Here is a 23,935-nt window from a genome sequence, read left to right as displayed (position 1 = left end):
ATCTGATGTTTTAACTTGCTGTCCTGAAGAAAAAAAATGAAGTTAGCCTATGATAAGAACACACCCCACCCCATATTTTCATTTTTCTGTCTTCAGAGGCAATTTATAGCCCTAAGGGGGTAAATAGTTTCTTTCTGGCTGTCATCAGAAGCCACAAAATCACAGCGTGGCTGAGGCTGGAAGGCGCCCCTGGGGACTGTCTAGTCCCACGCCCCTGCTCAGAGCAGGTTGCCCAGGACTGTGCCTGACTGGGATTTGAGCATCTTGGAGGATGGAAGTTCCAGGGAATTATTATCTCTGTTATAGTTTCACTCTGAACTGTATAGGACTAACTCAGTAGGCATATTTAGGCATGTTAGTGTGCTGCTCTTCCTGTTGCATGCACTGCTGGATCTACTTGTGAATTTTCCAGATTTCTGAACTTTGAAGCATCATTTCATAATAGCAGTGTTGTTTATTAGGGGATATGGCATAATCTGGGACTCGGGTTTATCTGTTCCTGGACCAGTTGCGTGTCCTTATGAAAGCTGCATCTCTTTTCTTTGTTGGTCCTCTCCAGTCAATTTCTCTTCTGTTTAGTTTTCAGTGTTTCTGGTGCATGGATGGGTGTGCTTTGGGGGCGAGGAGGGCAACAGTGAAACCCTGATCGTCTCTTGGAGATTCTCTAGTTCAGTGTGTGGGAAGTAAGATGTTTGCCTTAGAGGCTACTTTAGTCTTGTTTAGGTCTAGAAATATTATTGAATGTGAACCTCTGATCTCTGATTCTTAGAAAAGATGCTTTTTGTGAGTGAGCAGTTCTCTTTTCAGTAACTTCTTGACACAAAGACAACTAAGGCTTTTGCTGTTCTCTGACAGGGATTGATGGCCCAGCTGCTTTTCAAGATGATGTTCAGAAGATAGGAAGTCAAGTGCAGATTCTCACTGTTGGACAGTCTAGCCATGATGAAGATGATGGAGAGAAAATGGCTAGTGGCCAACAACAGCAAAGCAAACAAGATCTTAGAACAGCAATGCAGAAAAAAGGTAAGTAGCCAAAGCTGCCTTCATGTTCTCATTGCTTGCTTGATGTACATTGACTCCTTTTCCTATTCTTACTCTCAGCCCTAGCCTAAGCAGAGGTTATTACTCTGTGTTTCTTCTCCTCAGAGCCTGTTAGGCTCTATTTTATTATCTCAAAAGAAAAATAATGAAGTTCTCTCTTGTCCCAGGGAACAAGAGCTCTCCAGGCTCTCAGGATGTGGCTTTCCCATCTGCAGTGCAGTGCCGCTATTAAGGTACCAGGCAGATGCTAATGCTCATATCCATCTGTTCACATTTTTATATTGTACAACTCTGGAAATCACTTTACTTGAGGGTTAAGAAAAAAAGAGCATGGTATAACAACATTCAAACTAGAATATTAATTTTAGTTGTGTTGTCAGTTCAATATTGTTCATGTTTTCATAATGTGTGTTCATGCTTGCAGAGGTGAAAGTGACAGCACTGTGTATTCTGCAGCATTTCCCATGCATAGTCCTCAAATGTTCTGGAATATTTTTTTTCTAGAGGCATGCATGATTTGGGAGATTGTGTATGTACACATTCATGCTTCCGTCTCTTCCTTCCTGCACTGTTATTACCTCTCGTTACACATTAACTGTAGGAAGGAAAAAAAAAAAATCAAAAAATCCACACAAAGCTTTTTCTGAAGGCATTTGCTTTGGAGTTGTTCTTCAGCGTACAGCTTTTGAAGCAAAGATGGCTCAAGCCAAGAGTGCTCTGATGCTTTAAGAATAAACTCTTTGTGTATAAAGAGCAAAATGTAAGTGCAAACTTGACTCATCTAGAATAGACTATTCATACCTAAATGCCCGCCCCTTGTCTGCAGAGCAGTTCTCACTAAGATTCATTTTTTCTGGGATGTTACTCTGCAGATGTGAGCAACTTCAACTGAAATGGGCAGATTTTCTTTAAGTGTGGTATTTCCTGGGCATTTGAGTCGGAGGGATGTTGGCATGGCGAACAAGTTCTGATCTGTGTGGTGATTGTGTTGCCTTAGACTATGGCTCAGAATATTTAATCATCGGGTACACTACTTACTAAAGCTGATTGACTTAAAAGCTATCAACAGGCTTCTCAAATTAGGTCAGAGCACTCAGATTTTTACTCTGGGGGACATTTCTATTTTTGATGGTTTTTTCCAGGTTAAGATATATTTTTGTTCTCCCCAATTTTTTGTTTATTTTTTAACAGAAGCAGTGGGTGTTGGTTTTTTTTTTTTATTTGGTTTTCTTTTGCTTTGTTGTTTCACATTCTTAAATATATATGACCTTTTTTACCATATCTGAATATATTCCAGATCAGAATGGAGTGCTCAGAGTGGACCACTAGTATGATTCGAGTTGTGGGGGTGGTGGGGTGGTGCTTTTTTAAAATGGGAATGCTGAGGTTTACTTATTTTTATTAACAACAGAGCTATGGTCTGTGAGACACAAAGAAAAGTATTAAGACAAGACTGCAACTAGCAGCATCTCCATAAAATATTTTTATTTAATAAGCATGTATGATTTGCCACTTGATACCAGTAGAGGAGGCTTGTTAGAAAGTTTTGAGTATCCTAGTATTCATGGGAAACTCTATGTAGAGCTAGGACCTGTCATGTGGATTCCCGCTGCCATTTCACTGCTTGTGGTATGTCCTTACTGGCATGTCCCTGTTGGTCTGAAAAGCATTTAGAATTGCTGTCTCCCATTAGTCCTTCTCTTGCATGGAATAGGAGCAAAAGGAGAAGAACACAGAGATAAATGCTAACTGGCCTGATGGGAAAGGCTGAGTCTCATCAGATTTGTGTAGCACTGATTTGTGCCCATCCTGCTCTCTGACGCTAACTTTGTGGAGAGAAGCCTCCATCAGCACGTGTCTCTGCTTCCCCAGTGAGTCAAGTTCTGTTAGGAGACAAGAGGTTATAGGCTACCTGAGTGTGAAAAGAATATGCCACTTGCAAGAAAATGCCAAATGTTTTAATTTCTCCATCTGTTGGAAATTGCAATACTAGAATCATTTTCTTCCTGCAGGAAATATTCTGAAATATTTGATTTCAGAAGTCTTAATATGTAGAGTTCCTCTCTGGCAAATGAGTCACTAGGACAGAGCCAGACTTCCATAAGTTTTAACACTGAATAACTAACATTTAGTCTTCACATTTATCTGTTTCCACTATGTCTCTGTAGAGACTTGGAATGAGCAATTTGGTCTTAGTTCTTCTTTGCCACCTGAAGTTGCAACTGTTTTGAGATTTAGGGAAGGAATAGATTTGATTTCTGGGTTCAAAAACAAAACAGGAGCTCTCTGAAGCATTCTTCCCCCCAGGTCATGAGTTCAGGCTTTTCTAAGGCTGGCATGGAATTTTCACCACCAATAGTGAGCACGGCTGTAGAAGTAAACTGATTACATCTGTGCATGTGAAGTACGGCTTTATTGCACAGCTGCCAGCTGAGGAGATGGACTGTCTCTATCACCCATGCATAGCTGACTAGAACATGGTTGTCATTATTAAGAAATAATGCTTGTGATTCGTGAGTGTGTGATTAATAAGCAGTGAGTTCTACAGGCTTTGAAAATACCTGTTGACCTGTGAACTCAGGCCTCCCTTGCATAACCAGATCCTATTGAAAGTTTTTGCTGTTGTGTTGTGTGGTGTGTGTCCAGGCTGGGGGAACTGAGGAGGTGGATAAGGAGACCAATCATGGTGCAGCTGAATGGAATACAAGCATTGCATATGCTTCTGTTTTATACAGTTGCTCTTACCACTTTGGTGTTGTTTCATTATCCAGTGTGCATCTGGCATCAAAAGCTATGTTAAAGGGGTATGCACTGAAGTTATTGGAAGCAGCAATAACATGAAAAGTATTTAAATGCATTTTTTGGTGTCTTTTTTTCCTCATTCCGTTCCAGAATTTGAACTGAAGAAAACCATTACTGATACTATCTCTAATCCTTACATTTCTGTACATTAGTTTGGTTCAGGCTCTGCTTGTTGCAGACCAAGCTCATATTCCAAAAGACTAGGCTACATGAAAGTCTCTATGCATTTCCCTGGAAGTCCCAGAAGAACAGTTTAGAAAGCCTGAGAAAGATGATGAGGACACACTAGGCACAGGGATTTAGGTAGAATTTTAGGCTGTCTGAATACTTTTTTCAATGTTACTGAATGAATATTTGTGTAGAATCTGTGTATATCACTTGTGTCAATCAGTTTTATTTTTTTGAGCCTTAGAAGTCAAAAGTAGGCCAAAAACCTACTGTGCAGGACACCTCGTGCACAGAAGGGTTTGTGGCACAACTGTTCAGCATGGATGATGCCTTCTGAAGCTTCAGCTCTGTGATCCAGGGCTTTTTGACTTTATTTGAAGTACTAAAAAAGAAGGTGACAGCAGGTATAAGCAGGTAGAAGATGAATTTGATTGTGCAGAAAGATAGAATTTCCATAATTGAGAATTCGGGTGGCAGCATTCTGGCCCCATCCAGTAAGCCTTTAGCCCTGTGCGGAGTCCTGTTGACAAGTTAGGCTTGTTCACTCAATTAAGGGTTTGCAGAATCAAGCCCATGGATTTTTTCCTTTCCCAGATCCCCATGCAAATACATCCTGGTCCTCTTCCACCTCCCAATCCAGTCTTGTCGCCCTGGATCATGTTCCTGGTAAGTACAGAAGGAAAAAGTTAATTATGCCCATGCTGCTTGGCTCTGGAAGTCTTTGCATCTCATTTATCCTTCTGCATTGGACTTACCAATAGTGGAAATTCTGGACCAAGTGTTTTCTTTCTTTTTTTTTTTTTTAGGAAAAAATATTGCATAGTTAGCTTCTAATATGTGGAACTTAAAGTTTGAACCTGAATACAGGGTGGCTTCATCTGCATGATACTCCTTGAAAAACTAGGCCTGGCAAATGTCCCACCATAGACGCTTCCTGCTGCTAAGTCCTATTTGATGTTCAAAGTTGTGTTTCCCTTTGAAATGTCTGAGGTTTTGAATTCTTGTAAAGTCAAATTTTTAAGTGTTGTAAGGCAGTTTCTTTGGCCTGGGCTGCTACTGGTTTTTACATGCAATAAATATGCATGAGAACATTTCCTTGATGTGAATGTTTCTTCTCGGTCTAAGATCTGCTCTTCATCAGATCACAGAGGAACAGTTAAAAGTGTGCTGTAGAAGGGCTCGTATTTTAATTGTTAAGGTTTCCAAGTGGCTGTGATAGGTTGTCCACTCAGCTGCAATTTCAGATATAGGATTTTGTGCTGTGTTTGAAGTACTTGATTGGATGAAGATGATCTGAATTTAATTCCTAACTGGATACTACGCCTGTATCGCTGGGTAACTCGATCCTCTCTGTGGAATGTAAACCATGATATTTCCTTTCTTGTTTGCTGAAACGTTTTGGCTTCTCAGGGCAGGTACTGTCTCACTCACATATTTGAACACTGCCTCGCACAGTGAACCCCCTCACGCACACCCTCTCTCACCTGTGAGCCTAAGGGTGCAACAGTATAAGTGATGTTTTACAGCAAGTATGGACAGCTTTAATGTATTAGTATTTCATATAAGTGCACTGCTTTCTCCTCAGGCATTTCAAGCAGCATGAATTTTGATGAGGAAGAAGATGAGGAAGATGAAGATAGCTCCAGTTCTTCACAGTTGAACAGTAACACCCGGCCTGGTTCTGCCACGAGCAAGAAATCCAATAAGGTAAGGGTGAGTGCCGAAGAAGGAGCATGCAGGCTGCTATGTGCTGTGTGATTCCAGAGTGCAGTCAGGATAGGCCTGGCTTCCTTGTTTTGTTTTTTATATGCACTAGAGTATCTCCAAGGTGATTTACTGTGATAGCTCTCAGGGTTCACAGGAGCAAACAATGAAAATAATGACTTGGAGAAAAGAATAGCAAATATTGTCTAAACTTGAATGAAGAGAAAGGTAAACAGTAAATATTTACTTTTCTACCTCTTGCAAGTGCTCAGAAGGATCTTTTGTTTCTGTTGCTTTTTTCTGAGTGTTTTCCCACCCTGTTCTTGCTGTTACCATCCGAACATAAAATAAGACTTTGGCTTGTTTCAGATATTCTAAATCACAAGCTCTTGCTAAACCAGTTGATGGTGCCCCTCTCTCTTATATATGGCACTGACTTCTCATCTGTTATATCTCTGTCTCTCCCTATCCCATTTCTTCCTTTCATCAAAGGCCCTCACTGTCCCTGGGCATGGCCTTTCTGAAAAAAGAAGTGTGTCGAGATGGGAAGGTGTGAGCCAGGGTTTGCTTTGTAACATTACAGCATTCTGCCTGTGCAGCCACCCTGTTCTGCTTTGCCAGATGTGCCTGTACGCTGAGCACCAGCGGCACAGAGTACTGCTCCCTGGGCCAAGAGCTTTGACCGGTTGGAGGGGGAGAGATCCTTACCTTGATAAGCTGCCTTCATGGCTGCTGAGGAATCAGAACGGGGAAGACAAGATGTCCACTGGTTTTATTTTTTTTTAAAGTGCAGCTTCTGTCAAATGTTATTCCTTTGTATTTATAACCTTGTAAATCAAAGTTGAGGAAACCTGAGTTTTGCTTACTGTTTTAGGAAGCGGCCTCAGCCCCCAGTCCTTCCACAAATGAGCCTCTCATAGATGTTGATGACCTGGAGGAATTTGCCGTAAGACCTGCTCCACAGGGTGTCACTGTCAAATGCAGAATCACAAGAGACAAGAAGGGAATGGACCGAGGGATGTACCCTACTTATTACCTCCACTTGGAAAGGGAGCATGGTAAAAAGGTCATAAAATAACTTGAATGGCATACCAGTTGCATCTGAATATAAAAAAATTATTAAAAGTCTGAAGAAGTCTTACAAAGAAAATATAATCTTATATTTTAAATATATTTTCACTTTCACTGAGAGCTGCCCTACAGTCTTCCAAAAGCAAAACAATAGTATCACTTTGTTCTGCTGCCTTTCTTTGTATGTCTGATCTCTGGCTCTAAATAATCCATGCATGGCACTTTTATGTGACAGTCAGCAGTTGGGGCTCTCTGCATTCTGTGGCCTGAAAAGCATCTATTTTCAACTTAACTGGAAGAGCCAGAGCAATTTAGACTGAAACATTTAATGAAACAGATCAAATTTAATTATTTAAACCATAAATAATGGACTGAATGGTTGAGAAGTCACTCTCCCTTTCCAGATTTTTATCTGGTCTTGTTAAGTCCCAGGAGACCTTCTGTTACTTTGCTAATGATGCTGGAAGACAGAAAAATTGCCTATGGTTTCCTTATATCAAAGCAGGAAGTGGTGTGTGCTAATCCCTTTGGCATTCTAGAATATGTTTTTTTGCACTGCTTAGGTGTTTCTGTTAGCTGGAAGGAAACGAAAGAAGAGTAAAACCTCTAATTACCTCATCTCCATAGACCCAACTGACCTGTCTCGGGGTGGAGAGAGTTTTATTGGAAAACTGAGGTAAACACTGATACATCTAAGAATTTTCTTTTTATAATATAAAGTTCATTTGAAATTAAGAAGCCTGTAGCCACCATGACTTCTTAATTAGAGGCTTGACTACATCATGTGATAATGGTCTTAAAGTTCATGAGTATCCAAGGCATGTTTTCAAAACATCTCAAGTACTTACAAGATCACATTTTAGTAAAAGTCAGCAGGACTGAAGCTCTTAAATGCTCAAAGGCCAGATTCTCAAGGGTGTACAAGCACAAATTACCTTAATGGGATTTTCAAGAGTGCATGAGTAGATTGTGTCTATCCCCTATTGATATAACTGCCTGGGAATGGAAGTTCTGTCTGTTACACAATCTGAAAATCTCTTTAGTTTTGCCCATTTCTTAAGATTCTAATTAAAGTTATTTACAAATAGTGGAATTCTTTCAGAACGACTTGTTTCTTTTTTGTCACCCCATCATACATCAGTCTGTTGTTGATACCTACATGGAGCTTCTCAGTGTATGTTTAGATCATCTGTGCCTGAGGAAAGGGACTGTGTGGATCTTAGAGCTTCACGCGCTATTTGTTGCAGTGCAGACACAGAATGAGGATAGTGGGGTTTTAGCATGTCCTAAGCTGTATTTTGCTCTCCTTGGTGTGATTTCCATTTAAATAGGAAAGACTGATCTTATTTATAACTTTATGAAAATAACTTTCTGTATTCTAATACAGTTAGTAGTCAGGTAAGAAAGGAAATAGTTTTGTAGAGAGTAAGCATATTTTAAAAACCAAGCAAGCAAACAAAATAACCCCACCTGAGTGTTTCCTTACTGCTTTCTTGAATTTACTGGTTTGCAAGATGTCATGAGAAATCTCCAGTGTAATGATAAGGGACCGTTAGTTTACTCTGCTGTACTGTACCTTTACATTTTTGTTATGACCTTTAATCCAGGAGTTGCCATTTAGCTGGGATTAGAATTAACTATTTGTACTTAGTATTATCTGTCTTTTCTTTGGAGCTACAGTGCAGTAAAGGATAGATGTCTCAGGCAACATTACTGACAAATGGTGATTGGATTTTCCATTTTTTTGATAGATCAAATCTTATGGGAACTAAGTTTACAGTTTATGACAATGGAGTAAATCCGATGAAAACAACATCAAGCCTGGAGGCGAGTATCCTGCGTCAGGAGCTAGCTGCTATTTGTTATGTAAGTACTGCTCACAGGCAAAATATGCAAGAAAGGGCAGTTCAGTTTCTAAAATAGCACACTGAATTTCCTTCTCACTTATGATTAGGCAAATCAGCATTCATACTTTGGTGTAATCAAGCAGCTGATCTTCACTAGAGAAGCCAGGGAGTGGAAAGTAGAGGTGAAGAACGTTGTGCACAGAACCCGGTTGCCCAGTTCTCACTTTTGGTCAGAAGGTGTTGGAGCTTTTACATAACCCTCCGGAAGGGGTAGGATGCGTCACAGCCTGCAGGCACCATCCAAGGGAACCTTCTGAACTGGGAAGAGTTGTGCACGTGGAATTACTGCACTGAAGTATGATCATTTGTAATGACATTTTGGAGGAGGCCTCTCTGATCCAAAACACATGTAGCTGGACAGCTAGGTCTGCAACAGTGGCAGAGAAGCTGGGATAAAAACTGTAAAATCCTTTTTACTAGGAAAAAAACCTGAACAGACCCAAACAAAATCCAAAATTCAATTGAATGAGAGAAACTAGCCTCTTATAGGACAGTAAATAGTATTTGTCAAGGGCAATGCAGGCCATCAAGACTTGAAACACAGTTGCTGTTGTTTCATGATTACTGAATGACTGTTTTGGTGAGAGTATTCTTTCTGTCCAGAAATCTCTGGGGCCAAGAAATTATTCCAGTCACGATTGGTACGTACACTGCTACAGAAAGTTTTTGTTTTGACAAATCAACAACTTCTGACAAAAATACCCAAGAACCACTTTTCTGAAAAGTTCCTACCCAGCTCTAATCAAGGGTGCCTGGAAATCTGTCAGATGGAGGTCCAGCCATCCCAGCATATACCCTGTGTACTCACAGGATATGTTCCTGGAAAGGTCAGCTTCACCTTGTGGGGAGCAATGAGTCTGGAAGATTTCAGCACATGGAAAGAAAAGCAGAGAGCCATCCCTTCCATGCAAAGTGCTGAGAGCACTGAAGGGTGGCAGTATTAGCTGCTAATGTGTTCTTTTCCAGCTGCTTAGGATGAAGTTTTTCTGTGAATATAGTATAAATAGTGTGTTTGTTTGCTTGTGCTATTATTCAGCCACATGGCCTGCGATTGCAGACAGACAGACAGACACACACACACATATCGCTCCATTCCTGTTGGATTTGAAACTCTCTGAGAATTTCAGAAAATCCAGCTAACAGGATTTAACAAAAGAGTCCAGGATTTGATGTCAGTTTAGAGCTTGAAAGTTTCAGTAGGAACCTAGGAGAACTTGTATGTTTAATAATTTTACTGGTTTATATAGGAGGGCATTCCCTGGAGCCAGGCAACTAATCTTCTGGTGCAAACTGGAAATACAAGGAGAAAACAAAAACCAGTTTTTTTAAAAAAAAAAGTTATATATTGAAAAATTTAGGCATTGCTTGTTTAAGTCAACAACAACAATGACATTTGAACCATTAATGTTACCAAATAAAAAGTTCAGTTGTGGTCAGCAGAGGTAATTAAAAGTGTGAGTGTTGGGAAGAACAGAACCGTGGCTACTGTTTGGAGAATGTGACTAAAATAAGATGCTTTTATATGTCTGTTTTGGGATTAGTGGTTTAAAACTTGTACATTTGTATAAGAAAATGACTTGTTCCACTGATATTTTGATACTCATGGAGAAAGGCAGCAGGCTTGCAGGTGTGCTGTGGCCAGAGGACAATAGGAAATCGGAATGATATTTCATTACTAGCCAGGTTTGCTAAAGTGAGATTATTGATCCTGGCTGCAGCAGCACCACAGCAAAGAATGTCAGAAAGAGCACTCTCAAAACACCATTGTCCTCAGGTAACCTTTTAATTCCTGCCTTGAGATATTTTCTGCAGCAAAAACTATAATTAACAATACTTTGAAAGCACAACTATTCCTCTCAGTCTCTCAGCTCATCCGATCAAGTACCCATCTGGAGAGAAAGCTATACCCACTTCTACCAACTTACTGAACCTGACCTGCTGAATCATCTCAGCAGGTCTAGTTTGCAGAGGCAGAAGCTGGTGATGCATCCTTTCTTAACTGTGGGATGAATGTGTTGAGAACTCTCATTGCAGAGCTCACCTTAGGGCACGTTGTAAGCAACAGGAATAGTCCATTTGTACTCCCCACTGATGGCACGCTAGCATATTAATAAACCTGCAGCAGCACCTAATGGCTGATTTCAGAATCGCTTGGCAAAATTTATCAAGAAGCAGTGAGGTGTAACTGTACCATTTGTACCAGGATTTTCTGTGCTGGATTCCTTTATATCCATCGTATCTCACAATTCAGTTTACATCAGATTCCGCAGGCAGGGAGCTCAGCTGATATTCTGAGGTGTGACTCAGGTTTCAGTAAAGCAATAAACTGTGTTTCTACTCAGGCCTCAATCACTTGCATTGTGCTCCAGTGTGGTGGGATCTGTGGTCTGGGCTTTCTATGGAATGATAATTTCTACAGGTATGAAGGACAAGGCACAGCTGTGTGAATCAAGTCCAGAAAGGGGAAGTGGCTGAAAGAAACTTGGGTCATTAAATTGTGAATCTCCTGGGAGCCACTTCTATCATGGCAGCTATTGCCACCATAGCAAAATGCTTACATAATTTTCTGCGTGTGTAAGATTTTAAAAACAACCCTGGGGAGAGGCTCTGTGTTCTTTCAGTCCAGTTGATTGTGACGCATAGTCACAGAACAGCTTAGTGGTTGGGCTAAGGCGGAGAGTGCAGCTTCTAAGCAATCCTGGGCCCAGTCCTTAGCTGATTTAAATCACTGGCGTGCTGGTTGAGTCAATAGGGCTCTACCAGCTAACAGCCCTTATTTTGAGTTCCTATGTAAACCAAGACTGTTAGTGACATTAAAATGGTGTGAAATCAGAATTTGTCCCATGTTCCCCTAATAATGCCATTTGTAGTCTTGAATTTACATGCACAGAATAGTGGAGGAGGGAAATAAAAGAGAAGCAGGGAATGAGACAGGAGATAAGGGGAATTAAATTTATTTGGATGCAGGTAGATTGGAGAGGATTGCTTTTAATTAAAGCTCCTCTTTTGTCCCTACTGTTTTCCTCATACATTCTGTGTTTGTAGAATTTCAGTTCTGTACCTTGATTTTAGCAAAAGGATAGCTATTTGCCAATAAAATGTTTGATATAATTGGTGATTGATGTAATGTACAACTAGAAATGGTTCCCTTATCATTTGGCAGAAGTATTGATTTTAGTATTTCTGCATAAATCCAAAGAATATAGTCCTGTTCTTTTCAGAGTGATAACACTGGAGGGAAGCGATTTAGCGTTATTATTTAATCGTGCCTTGAACAATGTCTTCAACCAGTCAGCATCTAAATTAATTGTATATAACGTAACTGCAGCTTGATGAGAAGAAATGCTTGTAAGGCATTGCAGAGAAGACCAAAATTGTCAGTAGTTAGTGAAAAGTAAGTAAGCATGAATCTTTTCTTAGAAATTGTCCTCTGCTATGCTGAATCTCTCCCGCTTATAAAATCTGCTGGCAGTTGTTTTAGTTTGACTCTCGTCATGCTGTAGAACCAAGTATACGCTTCTAACTGAACTGATAACATTGGTTTACTGTGCCAAAGGCCAAGACATAAATGATTCAGAAAAGAGGTAGAATCTTCCCATTAATGTACAGAGTTATGAAGATACATGAATATACCTGGACTGCTTCAAGAATATTCAGTAAAATAACCCAGTGGAATTTTTCTTGCATGCATGAAAATCTTTAATGAGTTGTGTAAAATCTCCAGATGGTTTGCTGAAACAACCAGAGTTATGTCAAAGGTCTGATGGATGACAGAACTTCTGCACTAGTAAATTTTAGGCAGGTATTTTCAGATGTTTCCAGTGAGTTGAGATGCATGGATTTTTACTTGCAAAAGTAGAGATGTTTTAAAAAGCTTTGTGTTCCTTAAAATCAGGACACCTTAATTAAATATATAAAAGCAGGGACATCTGAGTATGTCACTTCTAAATATCCCAGTGGTAGAGCCACACCAGCTGGAGCCCAGGAGTGTCCAGTCCTTGGCATCTTGTGGCATGTGGCTGGGAATTGCACCAATGGGAATTTCCTTCCCGAGATTCCTTAGTGTGTGTCCACAGCCCTTCACCCGGGAAAGGTAGAGGGAAAAAAATGCATGTGACTGGGAAAAAAAAAAAAAGAAAAAAGGCACCACAAAACATGAGGAGATGGACTTCCAAAGGTGTCACTGTTTCATTTACTGGAGTTAATGCTAGAATAGGCAATTGAGTTTTACCAACTGTATTGGAAAATATTGCCCTTTACTCTTTCAAAAATAGATGACTTACTAAAATACATGACCCTAGTTGTGTCTGTGGAAAAATAAAAGCAAGCCTCAGCTGAAAATAAGACTTTAGGCCTATTTAGATTTTAGTGGTTGTGTTTTGAGAGGATAGTGCAATACTGGAGTGCTTTTGTGAAAGGATGGTCAGAAAGGCATCAAATCATGTTTAATGGAAGAACTTGTATTTTTCATAGATTTATTTTTGCTGCCTATGTTATTTACTTTTGCCTGCCTTCATAGCTCAAAAATTTGCATTCATGATAATGTGTTTGTTTTTTATCATGCTCATCCCTAAGCATAACATAGCTGAAGACTTTGAAAACCACAGCACTGCTAACAGATGCTCTTACTGGCAGCTTCTTCTTATTTGCTTTTGTGCTGGCTCTGGAATAAATGGAGTTGGTCCCATATATTTAATTTTGTCTCTCATCAAAATGTGTGACTGCATTTTATGATTTTTAAATTACAACTACTTTATTTTAGGATCTAGCAGTAGCCAAGCAATCTGGTTAGTTCATATCCTTTTTTAACAAAGGGATTTTTTTTAAAAAATTGTATTAAGGTTGCTGGCAGCCAATGCTAGGAGTGTTTTTGGAAACCTCTCTATTTCCATTTTTCCTGTTGTCGGAGCTGCTAAGACAAAGCTAGAATGTTTGGCAGTGCCAGTGAAGGTAGGAGTTTCAAGATGTGTTTTGAGTTGACTAACAGATAAATTCCTTGGGCTGCCACTGTGTCTCTCTGTTGAAGAAATTAACTTTAAAAATACAGAACATGATGAACTCTTTTCTAAACATTTTTAGGAAACAAATGTCTTGGGGTTTAAAGGACCTCGTAAAATGAGTGTGATCATACCAGGAATGAATATGGACCATGAAAGAGTTTCCATCAGACCACGAAATGTAAGTCATACTGTCAGCCAACAATAAAAATGACTTGAATTCTTTTTCAGTTAGTTGGGTTTTTTGCATTTCTGAAGGTTTAAAAACCCCAGTATTTGAACAATTGCAAAGCAATGGGATGTGTGACTAGTTCTGTGACTCACAAAAGCACTACAAATAATATGTATTTTGATAATAAAAGATACAACTAACCTTTTCCAAGCTGTGGAAAGGACTTGAATGCACATTTGCATTAAGATACTCAGAGTTCTCTGTTTCATTTGATGATGCTGTTTTGAGGGTTGAGGGTGACTGTTTAGTCTTTGGGCTAGGATTTATGAATATTTTTCTCTGTGTGTGAATTTATTTTTTTGTCTTGTGAGTGTTAAACTGAAGCGTGTATCTGTGGTGTGTGCAGGAACACGAGACACTTCTTGCAAGATGGCAGAACAAAAATACAGAGAGTGTCATTGAGCTGCATAACAAAACACCAGTCTGGAATGATGACACCCAGTCCTATGTGTTAAATTTCCATGGTCGAGTCACACAGGCCTCAGTGAAAAACTTCCAAATTATTCATGATAATGATCGTAAGTATAGCTCTCTGTCTGTAACGTACAGAGATTCTGGCCCTTCTGTTGTTACCTGTGTGAGTTTAATTTAGTTATGTGAGTCCAGCTTCATGCTGCTCTGCCTTGTGGCGGTGACATTGATGCAAGTTGGGTGTTTAAATGCTTGTGCTAGAGACAGATGTTTCTGCTATGTGCTTAGTTTTCTCCCTTTGCTGCCTGGCTTGTGAACTGAGCAACAGTTTAGAGTTGTCTCTGCTCTCAGAGCTGCAGTACTTCCAGTCAGCAGGACCATGGGGCAGTATCACTCCGCTCAAGCGCTTGTATCATACAGTCCTTCCTTGGTTTTTTTGTTCACTCTGGTCCCCGTACACTGCCCAGCTGAAGATAGTGGCAGACAGACTGGTCCCCCTGCACATCCACTTTGCCATGCCTAGTCCTGGTAGCCATAGTCCTACAGAACACCCTGGACGTATCAGGACTGCCTTTCACACCGTCACTGGGACCTCACCGATGTGCTGCTTTCTGCCAGCAATGTACAATCCCCTTTTTACTCAAGCTTAGGTACAGTTGTTGGAGCAGGGATAAAGAGAAGTGCTGGAGTGGAGTGATACTGCCCCACTTCACGCTTGCTTTAGGCAGGCACAGTCACTAGGTACTGGGGTGCACTGGGCTACACCAGTGCTGTGCTTAGACTGCAGGGGAATATTGGAAACTGGTGAAAATGGCTGTGCCAGTCTGTGAGAGCAACACTGAATTTGAAACATTGGCATATGCATTTGCTGCATTTTATAAGGTGAAACAATTACATCTGCTTCTGTAATTAAACATTTCAAACTATGAATGAGGCTGAGATTTCCTCTTGCTGACAAAGAGTACAAAAGGGAAAAAAGGTTGAGGAAGAATTTCTGAATATGACATAACAAGAGAGACATGATTAGGTCTAGATCACAATCATGCCTTCTTTTCCCTCATCCTTGCTTGTCCACTTGCCAGAAGTTTAGTGGGAATAGAATTAATTGGTTCTTGGTACATGTGAAACTCAGTACTAGGTCTGTATAAGAGGTTTGAACATTCTATACAGAAGCAATTTTCTCTCAGTACTTGCAAAAAACACTTTCTATCTGTGTAATTTTTTGACAGTAACAAGTCCTGCAATCCTTTATCACTCAACTGTTCCTCACTCAAGCCTTCCTTGCTTCTCCCTCTGATATCAGCACACCCACTTGCAAGAATAAGTGTGAAGTTTGATGAGTGAGCATGTTTTGTTTGTATTTTGTTGAACTGGGCCAGAGGATGACGTTGAATGCATGTTTATTTACTAAGGGCTGCAAACAGAAATAATGCTTTGTCACCTTTTGTGACCTTTCTTCCAGCTGACTATATAGTGATGCAGTTTGGCCGCGTGGCTGAGGATGTGTTCACCATGGACTACAACTACCCAATGTGCGCACTACAAGCCTTTGCTATTGCCCTTTCAAGTTTTGACAGCAAGCTGGCTTGTGAGTAAAGGGGCATGGGTGAGCATCCTCTCAAAGGAAGCAGTTTGCCATATGATTCCCAATTCCTGCTGGTGTCACTTATGGTCCATACTAAACAGGTCAGGGAAAATGCAGTTGTGGAGGACCATTCTATTGCTGAAGAGAAAGTAAAAGGAATCTTCTAAAAATTCAGGACATTCAGGAGATAATATTTTTCTTTTTTTTTTTTTCTGTCATATTTTTCTGGAAGTGGCATCAAGTTTGTGTAAATAGAAGTTCTATCTCATGTCCTTGGTTATGTTATGGAGCGATGTGCCATGATGTACTGTACCGTGGCTCTAGTAGCACCATTATAACGGTGTCTTTTTTAAATCTAGAAAGGGCGTGCACGCTCGAAAAATTTCTTTTTACATTTAAGAATTATTCCGAGGCTGCAATCATACCTCAAGGTTGCATTCCTACATCGACTAATCAGAGCTTCACATCATCCAACATAAAAGAAAGATCACAAAAAAGATGCACTTTTTTGAATGCGCAAGGATCTCGTGTAGTATAAAGCCAAGTCTGAAGGTTGAAAACCTATACTGGACTGAACTTGATGCATTGCTATTGTATATGTAGTAGGGCATGATGAATTTTAATTGCAGTAGGAGGAAATGGAGAAGTAGAAAGCACAAAACAATGTTGCACAAGTCACTTGAATTCTAAGCTGTCATGTTTTAACATCTACATGCTTTTTAATTTGTTTCAAATGAAAATGTATTTGGAGTACAGAAAAGTAAAAGGAAAACGTCTAGATGCCAAGAAAGCATAACTTATGTTGAATTTGGCATGTTGCGTGTTGGGAATTTATATCCTTGTATTGCTGTGGTAATTCAAACACATATTTTGTATGAAGTGATATAAACAGTTGGATAAAGGCTCTCTGCAGAGAATCATTATTTTGAACAGGCTGTGTAAAGCTGAGGAAGGTAAATGGAAATATTTTATTAAATTTGTCTGGCCTTTTGCGATTTTACAATTTGTTGATTGTATTTTTTTTGAACTTTCAGCAACAACCACTTTTCATATTTATTTCCCATTGTAAGAACTCTTGAAATCGATTGAAACTGTGTATGTTATTCTCTAATGTAAATGTGCCAGCTACTGAGCTAAATCCTTCTAGGCAAATCTAGTGTATGCTGCATACAAATGAGAGACTGGCAGGACACAGAATAGCTTAAAATAGTGTGGATTTTTTGTTTCTTTTTTTCTGATTTATCTGGAACATATAAACAAATACTATTTCAAAACACAAGCAAAGACCAAGCTATTCTCTTCTCTTCTGAACATTTCAAAGCCCGAGAGCTGCAACTGAAAGCACACTGTAAAACACCTTTAAAAATAATTAATCTTTCTGCCATTGTTCTGTACAATGTTATCCTAAACGGCACACAAAGTGATAGAATTTATATGTAGTTCACCAGAAGGGTATTGAAATGTGAGTGAAGTGAAGAAGTAGTTGCATTTTATACTGTGTGTATTCAGATCCTCCTTTTTACTCTTCATAGACTCTTGCATTGCACAACCAAAGATTATGTAATGAGAAAATGAGATCAAATCTGCTTGTCTCATAGCCGTCGGTCCCTTTTTGACTATAGGGGACAGGCCGTAAGGAGACGTTGTGCCATTTGGACTGTGTAATTTCAGCTAACAAAAGAAATATGCTCCCTTCTTCACATTTGCCTTTGGGTCTCCTTCCCAGTATGCAGACAAGGAAATTTCAGATAAAAGATAGAAATAAGTAATTGCCAGCATTTTTTCTAATCTTTTTTAAAATCTAGGGAAAAAAAAGTCTGCTGGCTTTGAACAGTGTTCTGTTGATGGACTGAGCCTGTCAAATGTCCTCTTTAAATTACAGGAGGCTCTGTCATTTTTTTCAAATCTTTTTGCAAGAAGCCTTTCCACGCGATGGTGTAAAATGGAAAGACACCTTTTGTTTAAGAGAAATGAGCAGTCAGTTCCTTCAATAAATGATCAAAACGATGAGTCATGAGCTTCAGTGTGATACTTAGGCTTTGCACACGGATGCTTTGTTTTCCCCCGTGGTTGGTGGTTTCCCACCTCTTCACATCCCCATCTGTGATCTCACTTTGGCTTTTTAACAGAGAAGGCCCTTAGGCCTTTGGTTACCTCATGTCAGTCTTTAAAAACTAGCTCAAATAATAACCAGAATTTTTTGTTTACTGCAAAACCAGACAGGAATTCCCACTGCTGGTATTTAGATGTGGACGTCAAGAACTCCACAGCATGGGAACAGTTCAATCTGTGTGGCTTTAATTCTGTGACTCGCCAGGCATACATTTTCTTTAAAGCCTGAGAAAGTGGCACCTGACACAGTTTTCTGCCTCTCTCTGTGCACAACACTGTGTCACAGGACCTTATGGTGCAAATATACAATCTGTTGGCGGTAGCAGTGGAGTTAGTTTAGGAAGGGTTATTTTTAACACTGATCATAACAATGGTCTGATTTGCATTATGGCCCCACAGGGAATTGTTACGAAAAGGAAGCTCATGTGCAGTGAACTCCTGCACAAGGGTGAGAATGAGGGGCTGGAGAAAGGCAGAGGGTTCAACTGCTTGGGACAGTTTTGCTGCCAGCACATTGTGTAACTTCACTCTCACTGCATGTTCTTCCCAGACAGGTATTTTTTTTAACCTGTAAGCATGCCAGGAGGAAAGTGGTGACTCAAATTCCCATCGTCTTAACAGAATCGTACAGCGACATCAGCCAACAAGCTGCTGAGGAAAAAATTCCCCACCATAAATTGAGGTCACTAGAGGGGGATGTTAACCTGGCACTAAGAGGAATAAACTCTCATTAAATCTGGTTCAGTTACAGTAGGATTTGCACCTAGTGGCCTTTACCAAAACCCTAATTCCTCACTGTTGTTGAACAAGGTACTGGGTTCTTCTGATGCACTTAACCATCGCCATCTGCTCCAGAAGCATCTATATAATTTCTGTTGGACAGTTTCTGGTGAAGTTCACTACTGCATGTCAATGCAAGGTGCTATCACAAGTTTTCCAGCACATCTCCAAATTTTGTTTTCCTAACTTGGTAAAGTCACAGCAGGTTCTGTCTTAACATACAGTCATACCTGATACTACGTTGTCCTCACAAAGTTAGTTTTTCCTCCACGCCATCAATAAAATCGTGGCACCAGTATGTATTTTCAGAGATACGTGCATACTAAAGTAACTGAGGAGTAGTTAGTGCCACACTCATATTAGTAGTAGCTTCTGCAGGGCCTGCATGACAGTGTGCAGTGGGGCATAACCTTGTTTACTTAATGTGACAAAGAATAGAATGGCACTCAGCTGTGTATTTCCTTCACATAGTCCTAGTGAGTGTTTGGACACTGTAGATTTAATATTATTTAAAATCCCAATATTGATGATTTGGCAGAGAGTTGTAAACAAATGCCTTGCCTGAATTGCTTATAGGCAAATACTGCATGCTTTAATGAGAGTTCTTAATCTAACTTGTCACTCTGTTTACATCAAACAGTTTCTTCCTGGCCCTTTATCTAATTTTGTTAATCTCTGATGTTCTGTTCCTTCTCATTCTCCTCACAATCCCTTTATCTTCAAGGATGTGCAACTCAAAAGTGTTTATTTTGACAACGTTACTCAGTGATCTCTCCGCAGATGAATAATGCCTTCAGTGCACATCCAGTGATGCTCCTGCAGTAGAAGCCTTATCGGAGGGGTGAATTTGGCCCTTTGGCTTTTCAATAGAGTAAATTAACACATTAAAAGGTAGCAGATAAAAAAGCTTGCCTAAAATATAATCAGAATTTTTCTGAGTAAACATTCGGTAACTGCAGTTCCCAAACCATTGGTTGCAAATCAATGAGCAGAACTGTCCACAAGCCTGGAGGCAAACTCTTAGACAGATTCCCTTTGTAGTGCTGCCTTATTTTTGCTTTTTCAAAAGGTTGAAAGTGATTTTGTGAGCTGAAGTGTGTTGGGGCCCTAAAATAGAGTTTATTTTTTAGAAGCTAGACATCACTCCACTCCTTTTGTAGGATAATATATGGCACATAAAATAGTAATGTCCTAGGCCATTGTTACAAATTCTGATGCTAAGAAGTCTGTGAGAATGGTTTTGTAATAATTACTGGGCAAATCTCTCACTATTCAAGTTCCCTTACAATAGTGCTGGAGTTCCCAGCAGGCTGTCCTCATGAGGTACTAGAACTGTAGCAGCTTTAGTGAAAAGGGCTCTGTAATAAAATCTGGTAGCTGCATGAGTGAAAAACGTTATTGTGGAGTCAAATGACACCACTGAGTTTTATTGGTCATGGTGAACCGATGCCATGATTTTGAACTTTCTGGTTTTTTGCTCCCTTTTGATGAACAAAAGGAGGGACTTTCAACAAGCAGAGCTACCAGTGAGGTCTCTAGAAGTATTGAGCATTAGACCTTTTTTACCTATAAAAATCTTACCCCTACCTGAGTGCTGCCCATTAAAAAAGAAGGAAATCAACCCAGTCCTTAGTATAGAAAATCACTCCCAGTTCCTGTAGCTTAGCTTTTTACAAATTTTATTATTAATTTATTAGTGATTTCACATAAGGATACCACAAGGACTTGGCAAACAAGTGTTCTTGCCCTGAAGAGATGATGACTCTAGACCAGCATCAGAATATTTTGTCTTTGATTATTTTAGTAGGATAGGACAGGGAGTTGCTTGGTGTTTTGGGCAGAGAGAGTTTCTCCTTAATGTTTGGCAGGTGTCAGAGGGAAGATTTGGGGTTTGATCCTGTGGCATTCTAACTAGTTCCCTCATACTATCCTGTTGCTTTCCTAAAACATAATTTGCAAGATTTTTCCTGGTTTTAGAGAAGCATGTGCTCACCAATAAAATCTCTTTGCTTGGCAAATAAGGACAGCACGTGTGATAAAGCAGCAGTCACCTTTATTAGAATTATGGACTGATGACTCTCATTTCTCAAAAGGCCTCATTTTGCTTACCAGAAGAAAGTACCTTTATACATATAAATCTTGCACTAGGATTAATCTAAGTGTAGAATGCAGGCTTCTCTTGTATGTGCTGTCTAATGAAAATGGGTTTCTGTTGTTCTTCATGTATGAAATGTACCTTCCCGGGTTCTGCTCTGTAAGTGTTTGAAATTAATTCTGTAGATATTTTTAAGTTCTTTCTGTTGCTCGCCAAGGAACTAAGAAAAGGGTTTGCGCAACTATCTCGATGTTTTGGTATTTTGCTATGAACTAAAGCTCAGTAGCTGATACTCACAAATGCCTGTATATTGGATGAAAATGCATTAAAACTTATTTTATATGTTATATTTTACTTAACTGCCTAGAAATTTTAGATTCCTCTTTTTCAGTAAGGGTATGTTTATCCATACCTTCACTGAGAAGACTTGAATTAACTGGCTTTCTTGAAACTGTTTAATGGAACCAGTACACTGGTTTGCTAAATTGCTTTAGGAAGAGGACATAGTTCAGAAAAATTATGCTTCCATTTTTGAGAAAAAAACCCTTTCTATTCACTTTATGATTGGATTACTCAGCAACACTGAAAGCTTATCATGGTTTTATTTAAGTCTACAATGGCAGTTTGAAAATTACTCTGACAAAAGCTTGCTAACACGTGAACTGGAATGAAATCCTACTTGAGAGTCAGAATCCAGCAAATACCAGTGAATACTCATCCATCTATTCTGCGCTTAGGTACTGCGTCATGTAAAAAAAGTCCTGAAGAGTCACAAATCTGTGTTCAAATCTTTTAGGCTGTCCAGCAGGCCTGGGGATCAGCTCACCTGGGTTTTAATCCCAACTGACTGTGTGACTTTGTGCAAATCTTGTAACCTCTTTGTGCCTCAGTCCAAAGAGTTGAATGGAAATAATAGTTTTCAGACCTACCTGTGTCTGTCCCAGTTCTAAGAGGCTTCTGAGGAGTGTTTCGAGGCTGGTGGATGGCAGGTGGTGTTGGCATGCTAAGTACCCTATTTAATTCTCACTGAAGGAACTACAGTAAAATATGACCAGTTTTCTACCACCTATGTAGAAACTGAATAGCTAATCAATCTCTTAGGATAAAATCTTGACACTGTTAAATTCTGTGGTAATCTTGTCAACGATTTCAGTGAGGCTTCAATTTTTTACCTTGTGTCATTTTTGGTCACTAAATGTGCAGAAAAAACATTGACAAACCATCTGATACACTTTTTCTTCTCACAGTGATGTGTTGTTCATTGTGTTTTACTTTGCACCAACAGTTTTAAAACTATTGTTCCTGAACATTTTGCAGAGGTTTATGCCTATTTATGCTTTTATGTAGCAAACCGAGACACTTCGCGATTGTGCTGCAAATTGTCTTTTTGTACTTCTGTTTTTTTTTTTTTTTCTTGGATGTGACTCAGCTGTTCAAAACTGTTGTTACTGCAGACTTTGACTCTGTCATGCACATCTGATTTAAAAACAATGAGTCTCATGATTTATGACTACCTTTATACTCGTATGGGATGTTTACAGTGCAGTCTGTTTCTCACGTTTGACCCTGTATCTGTGGCTTCTTACTGAGGTTATCCCAGTTGGCACAAATGCCATTAGAAGTATCAGTAATTTATAATGTGAACTCTCTCAAAGTGACAGAATGTAATTTATAAACGTTTTTATAGATTTTAACATTAAAATGTAGCTGATATGAATGCTTACAGATTGGGTGGAATTACAAGAAAGTTGTTTGTTCAAAATTTTCTTTCCTTAAGCTTGTGTTGAAGTTTGAGCTCTCATTTAAGCAGTAAGATCCTGATCCTGCAGCTCCATCTGTGCAACCAGGATACAGTTTGGCCTGTGCAGACTGCCAGACTCTGTCAGTGTGATCAGGACACAGTGAGTGATGGGGTTTCCAAAGTACTAACAAGAGTGCACTTCCTAATTCTCTTAGGCACTCTTGAACATCACATAAGAAATCATGTACCTTTCCTATGTTGACTTACCAAATAACAGCAGAAATATTTTCACTCCCTTTTGAATTTTTTAAAAATTTCTTTTTAAAGGCTATGCTTACTGTCTAGGCAAGTGTAATATTATAAGACATTTAGTTTGAACTCCTGGAAGATTATGTCATGAGATAACTTATTTTGACAGTGCAGAAAATCTCACAAGTACACAAAACCAGAGTATGTTTTGTGACAGTGGGCTTTGGGCACTGCTCATGCTATGAAGTTCAGTGTTCAAACAAGTTTGTGAGCTCTGACACCTCGTGACAGGTTTTCATTCCAGTCTGGGGACATCAGAAGATAAGCCAATTATTACCAACCTCTTCTCTTCCCTAGGGAGGATCTCCTGTCCTCACTGGCTAGAAGTAGAACTATATTGATCCTGATGTGTCTTTAAACATTATGGTATTTTTTAGCTATTTTAAAAACATTTTCAAAGATGTAGTTTGAGCTGAAAGAAAAGTCGTTGAAGTAGCTGTAGATGTACCAAGTTGATGTGGTTGAGAGGCAGCTGCCTTTTCCAGCAATCTTCTCAGTTGACATATGAGCAGCGCTTCATAGTCCTGCTGGAAAAACATAATGTAGCTATTATAATATGCTGTCCTTGGGTTTTGCCTTATGATACTGCTTTTTTGTGCACCATTATGTTTATTTCTGAAAGTCACTACTTCCAGTGCTAAACAGAAATAGAGCAGTGTTTTCTACTGAAGTCTCTGCCTTATTTTCTGCTGCCTCACATGTAGAGATTTGATACTTGATACTAAAAAATAGAAACTTTTCATTTAAGAAAAAAACAGGTTTTCTAGGCAAAATCATTAACTTTTAGTGCTATGTGCCTGGATTGACAGAGGGTTGGGTTTTTTTCCAACCAGGAATCTTACTACTGGCAGAGTAGTGTGTGCCATGAAACATCCTATGATGCCCTGTTGCATACTACATCTGGGACTCAGTGTGAGGGCCTGGCCCAAAGATACAGCCCTCTCTCACCAAAATGGCACCACTTTCCTTTTTGGAGGGCT

General features: G+C 39.6%; 1 protein-coding gene across 8 annotated transcripts in view; it reads left to right on the top strand.

The window, feature by feature from the left end:
• Positions 1-23,619, top strand: part of TUB (TUB bipartite transcription factor) — a 154,404-nt gene extending 130,785 nt beyond the window's left edge. For 5 of the 8 annotated variants that reach the window (XM_074841726.1, XM_074841730.1, XM_074841727.1 and 2 more), the window contains 9 exons: positions 856-1,023; positions 4,606-4,677; positions 5,597-5,718; positions 6,590-6,781; positions 7,350-7,462; positions 8,538-8,652; positions 13,773-13,871; positions 14,269-14,440; positions 15,796-21,257. In XM_074841726.1, the coding sequence (XP_074697827.1) occupies positions 856-1,023; positions 4,606-4,677; positions 5,597-5,718; positions 6,590-6,781; positions 7,350-7,462; positions 8,538-8,652; positions 13,773-13,871; positions 14,269-14,440; positions 15,796-15,929 (1,187 nt within the window). In that variant the 3' untranslated portion in view covers positions 15,930-21,257. Of the gene's footprint in view, positions 1-855; positions 1,024-4,605; positions 4,678-5,596; positions 5,719-6,589; positions 6,782-7,349; positions 7,463-8,537; positions 8,653-13,772; positions 13,872-14,268; positions 14,441-15,795 lie in introns of all 8 variants that reach the window. The other 3 variants (XM_074841729.1, XM_074841728.1, XM_074841733.1) reach the window with 2 other exon arrangements.
• Positions 23,620-23,935: the final 316 nt, after the last annotated feature.

This window comes from Strix aluco, chromosome 16, assembly GCF_031877795.1.
Source record: "Strix aluco isolate bStrAlu1 chromosome 16, bStrAlu1.hap1, whole genome shotgun sequence".
Taxonomy (NCBI): Eukaryota; Metazoa; Chordata; class Aves; order Strigiformes; family Strigidae; genus Strix; species Strix aluco.
Note: the sequence above shows the minus strand (reverse complement) of the source record. Positions and strands in the feature narration are given on the sequence as shown.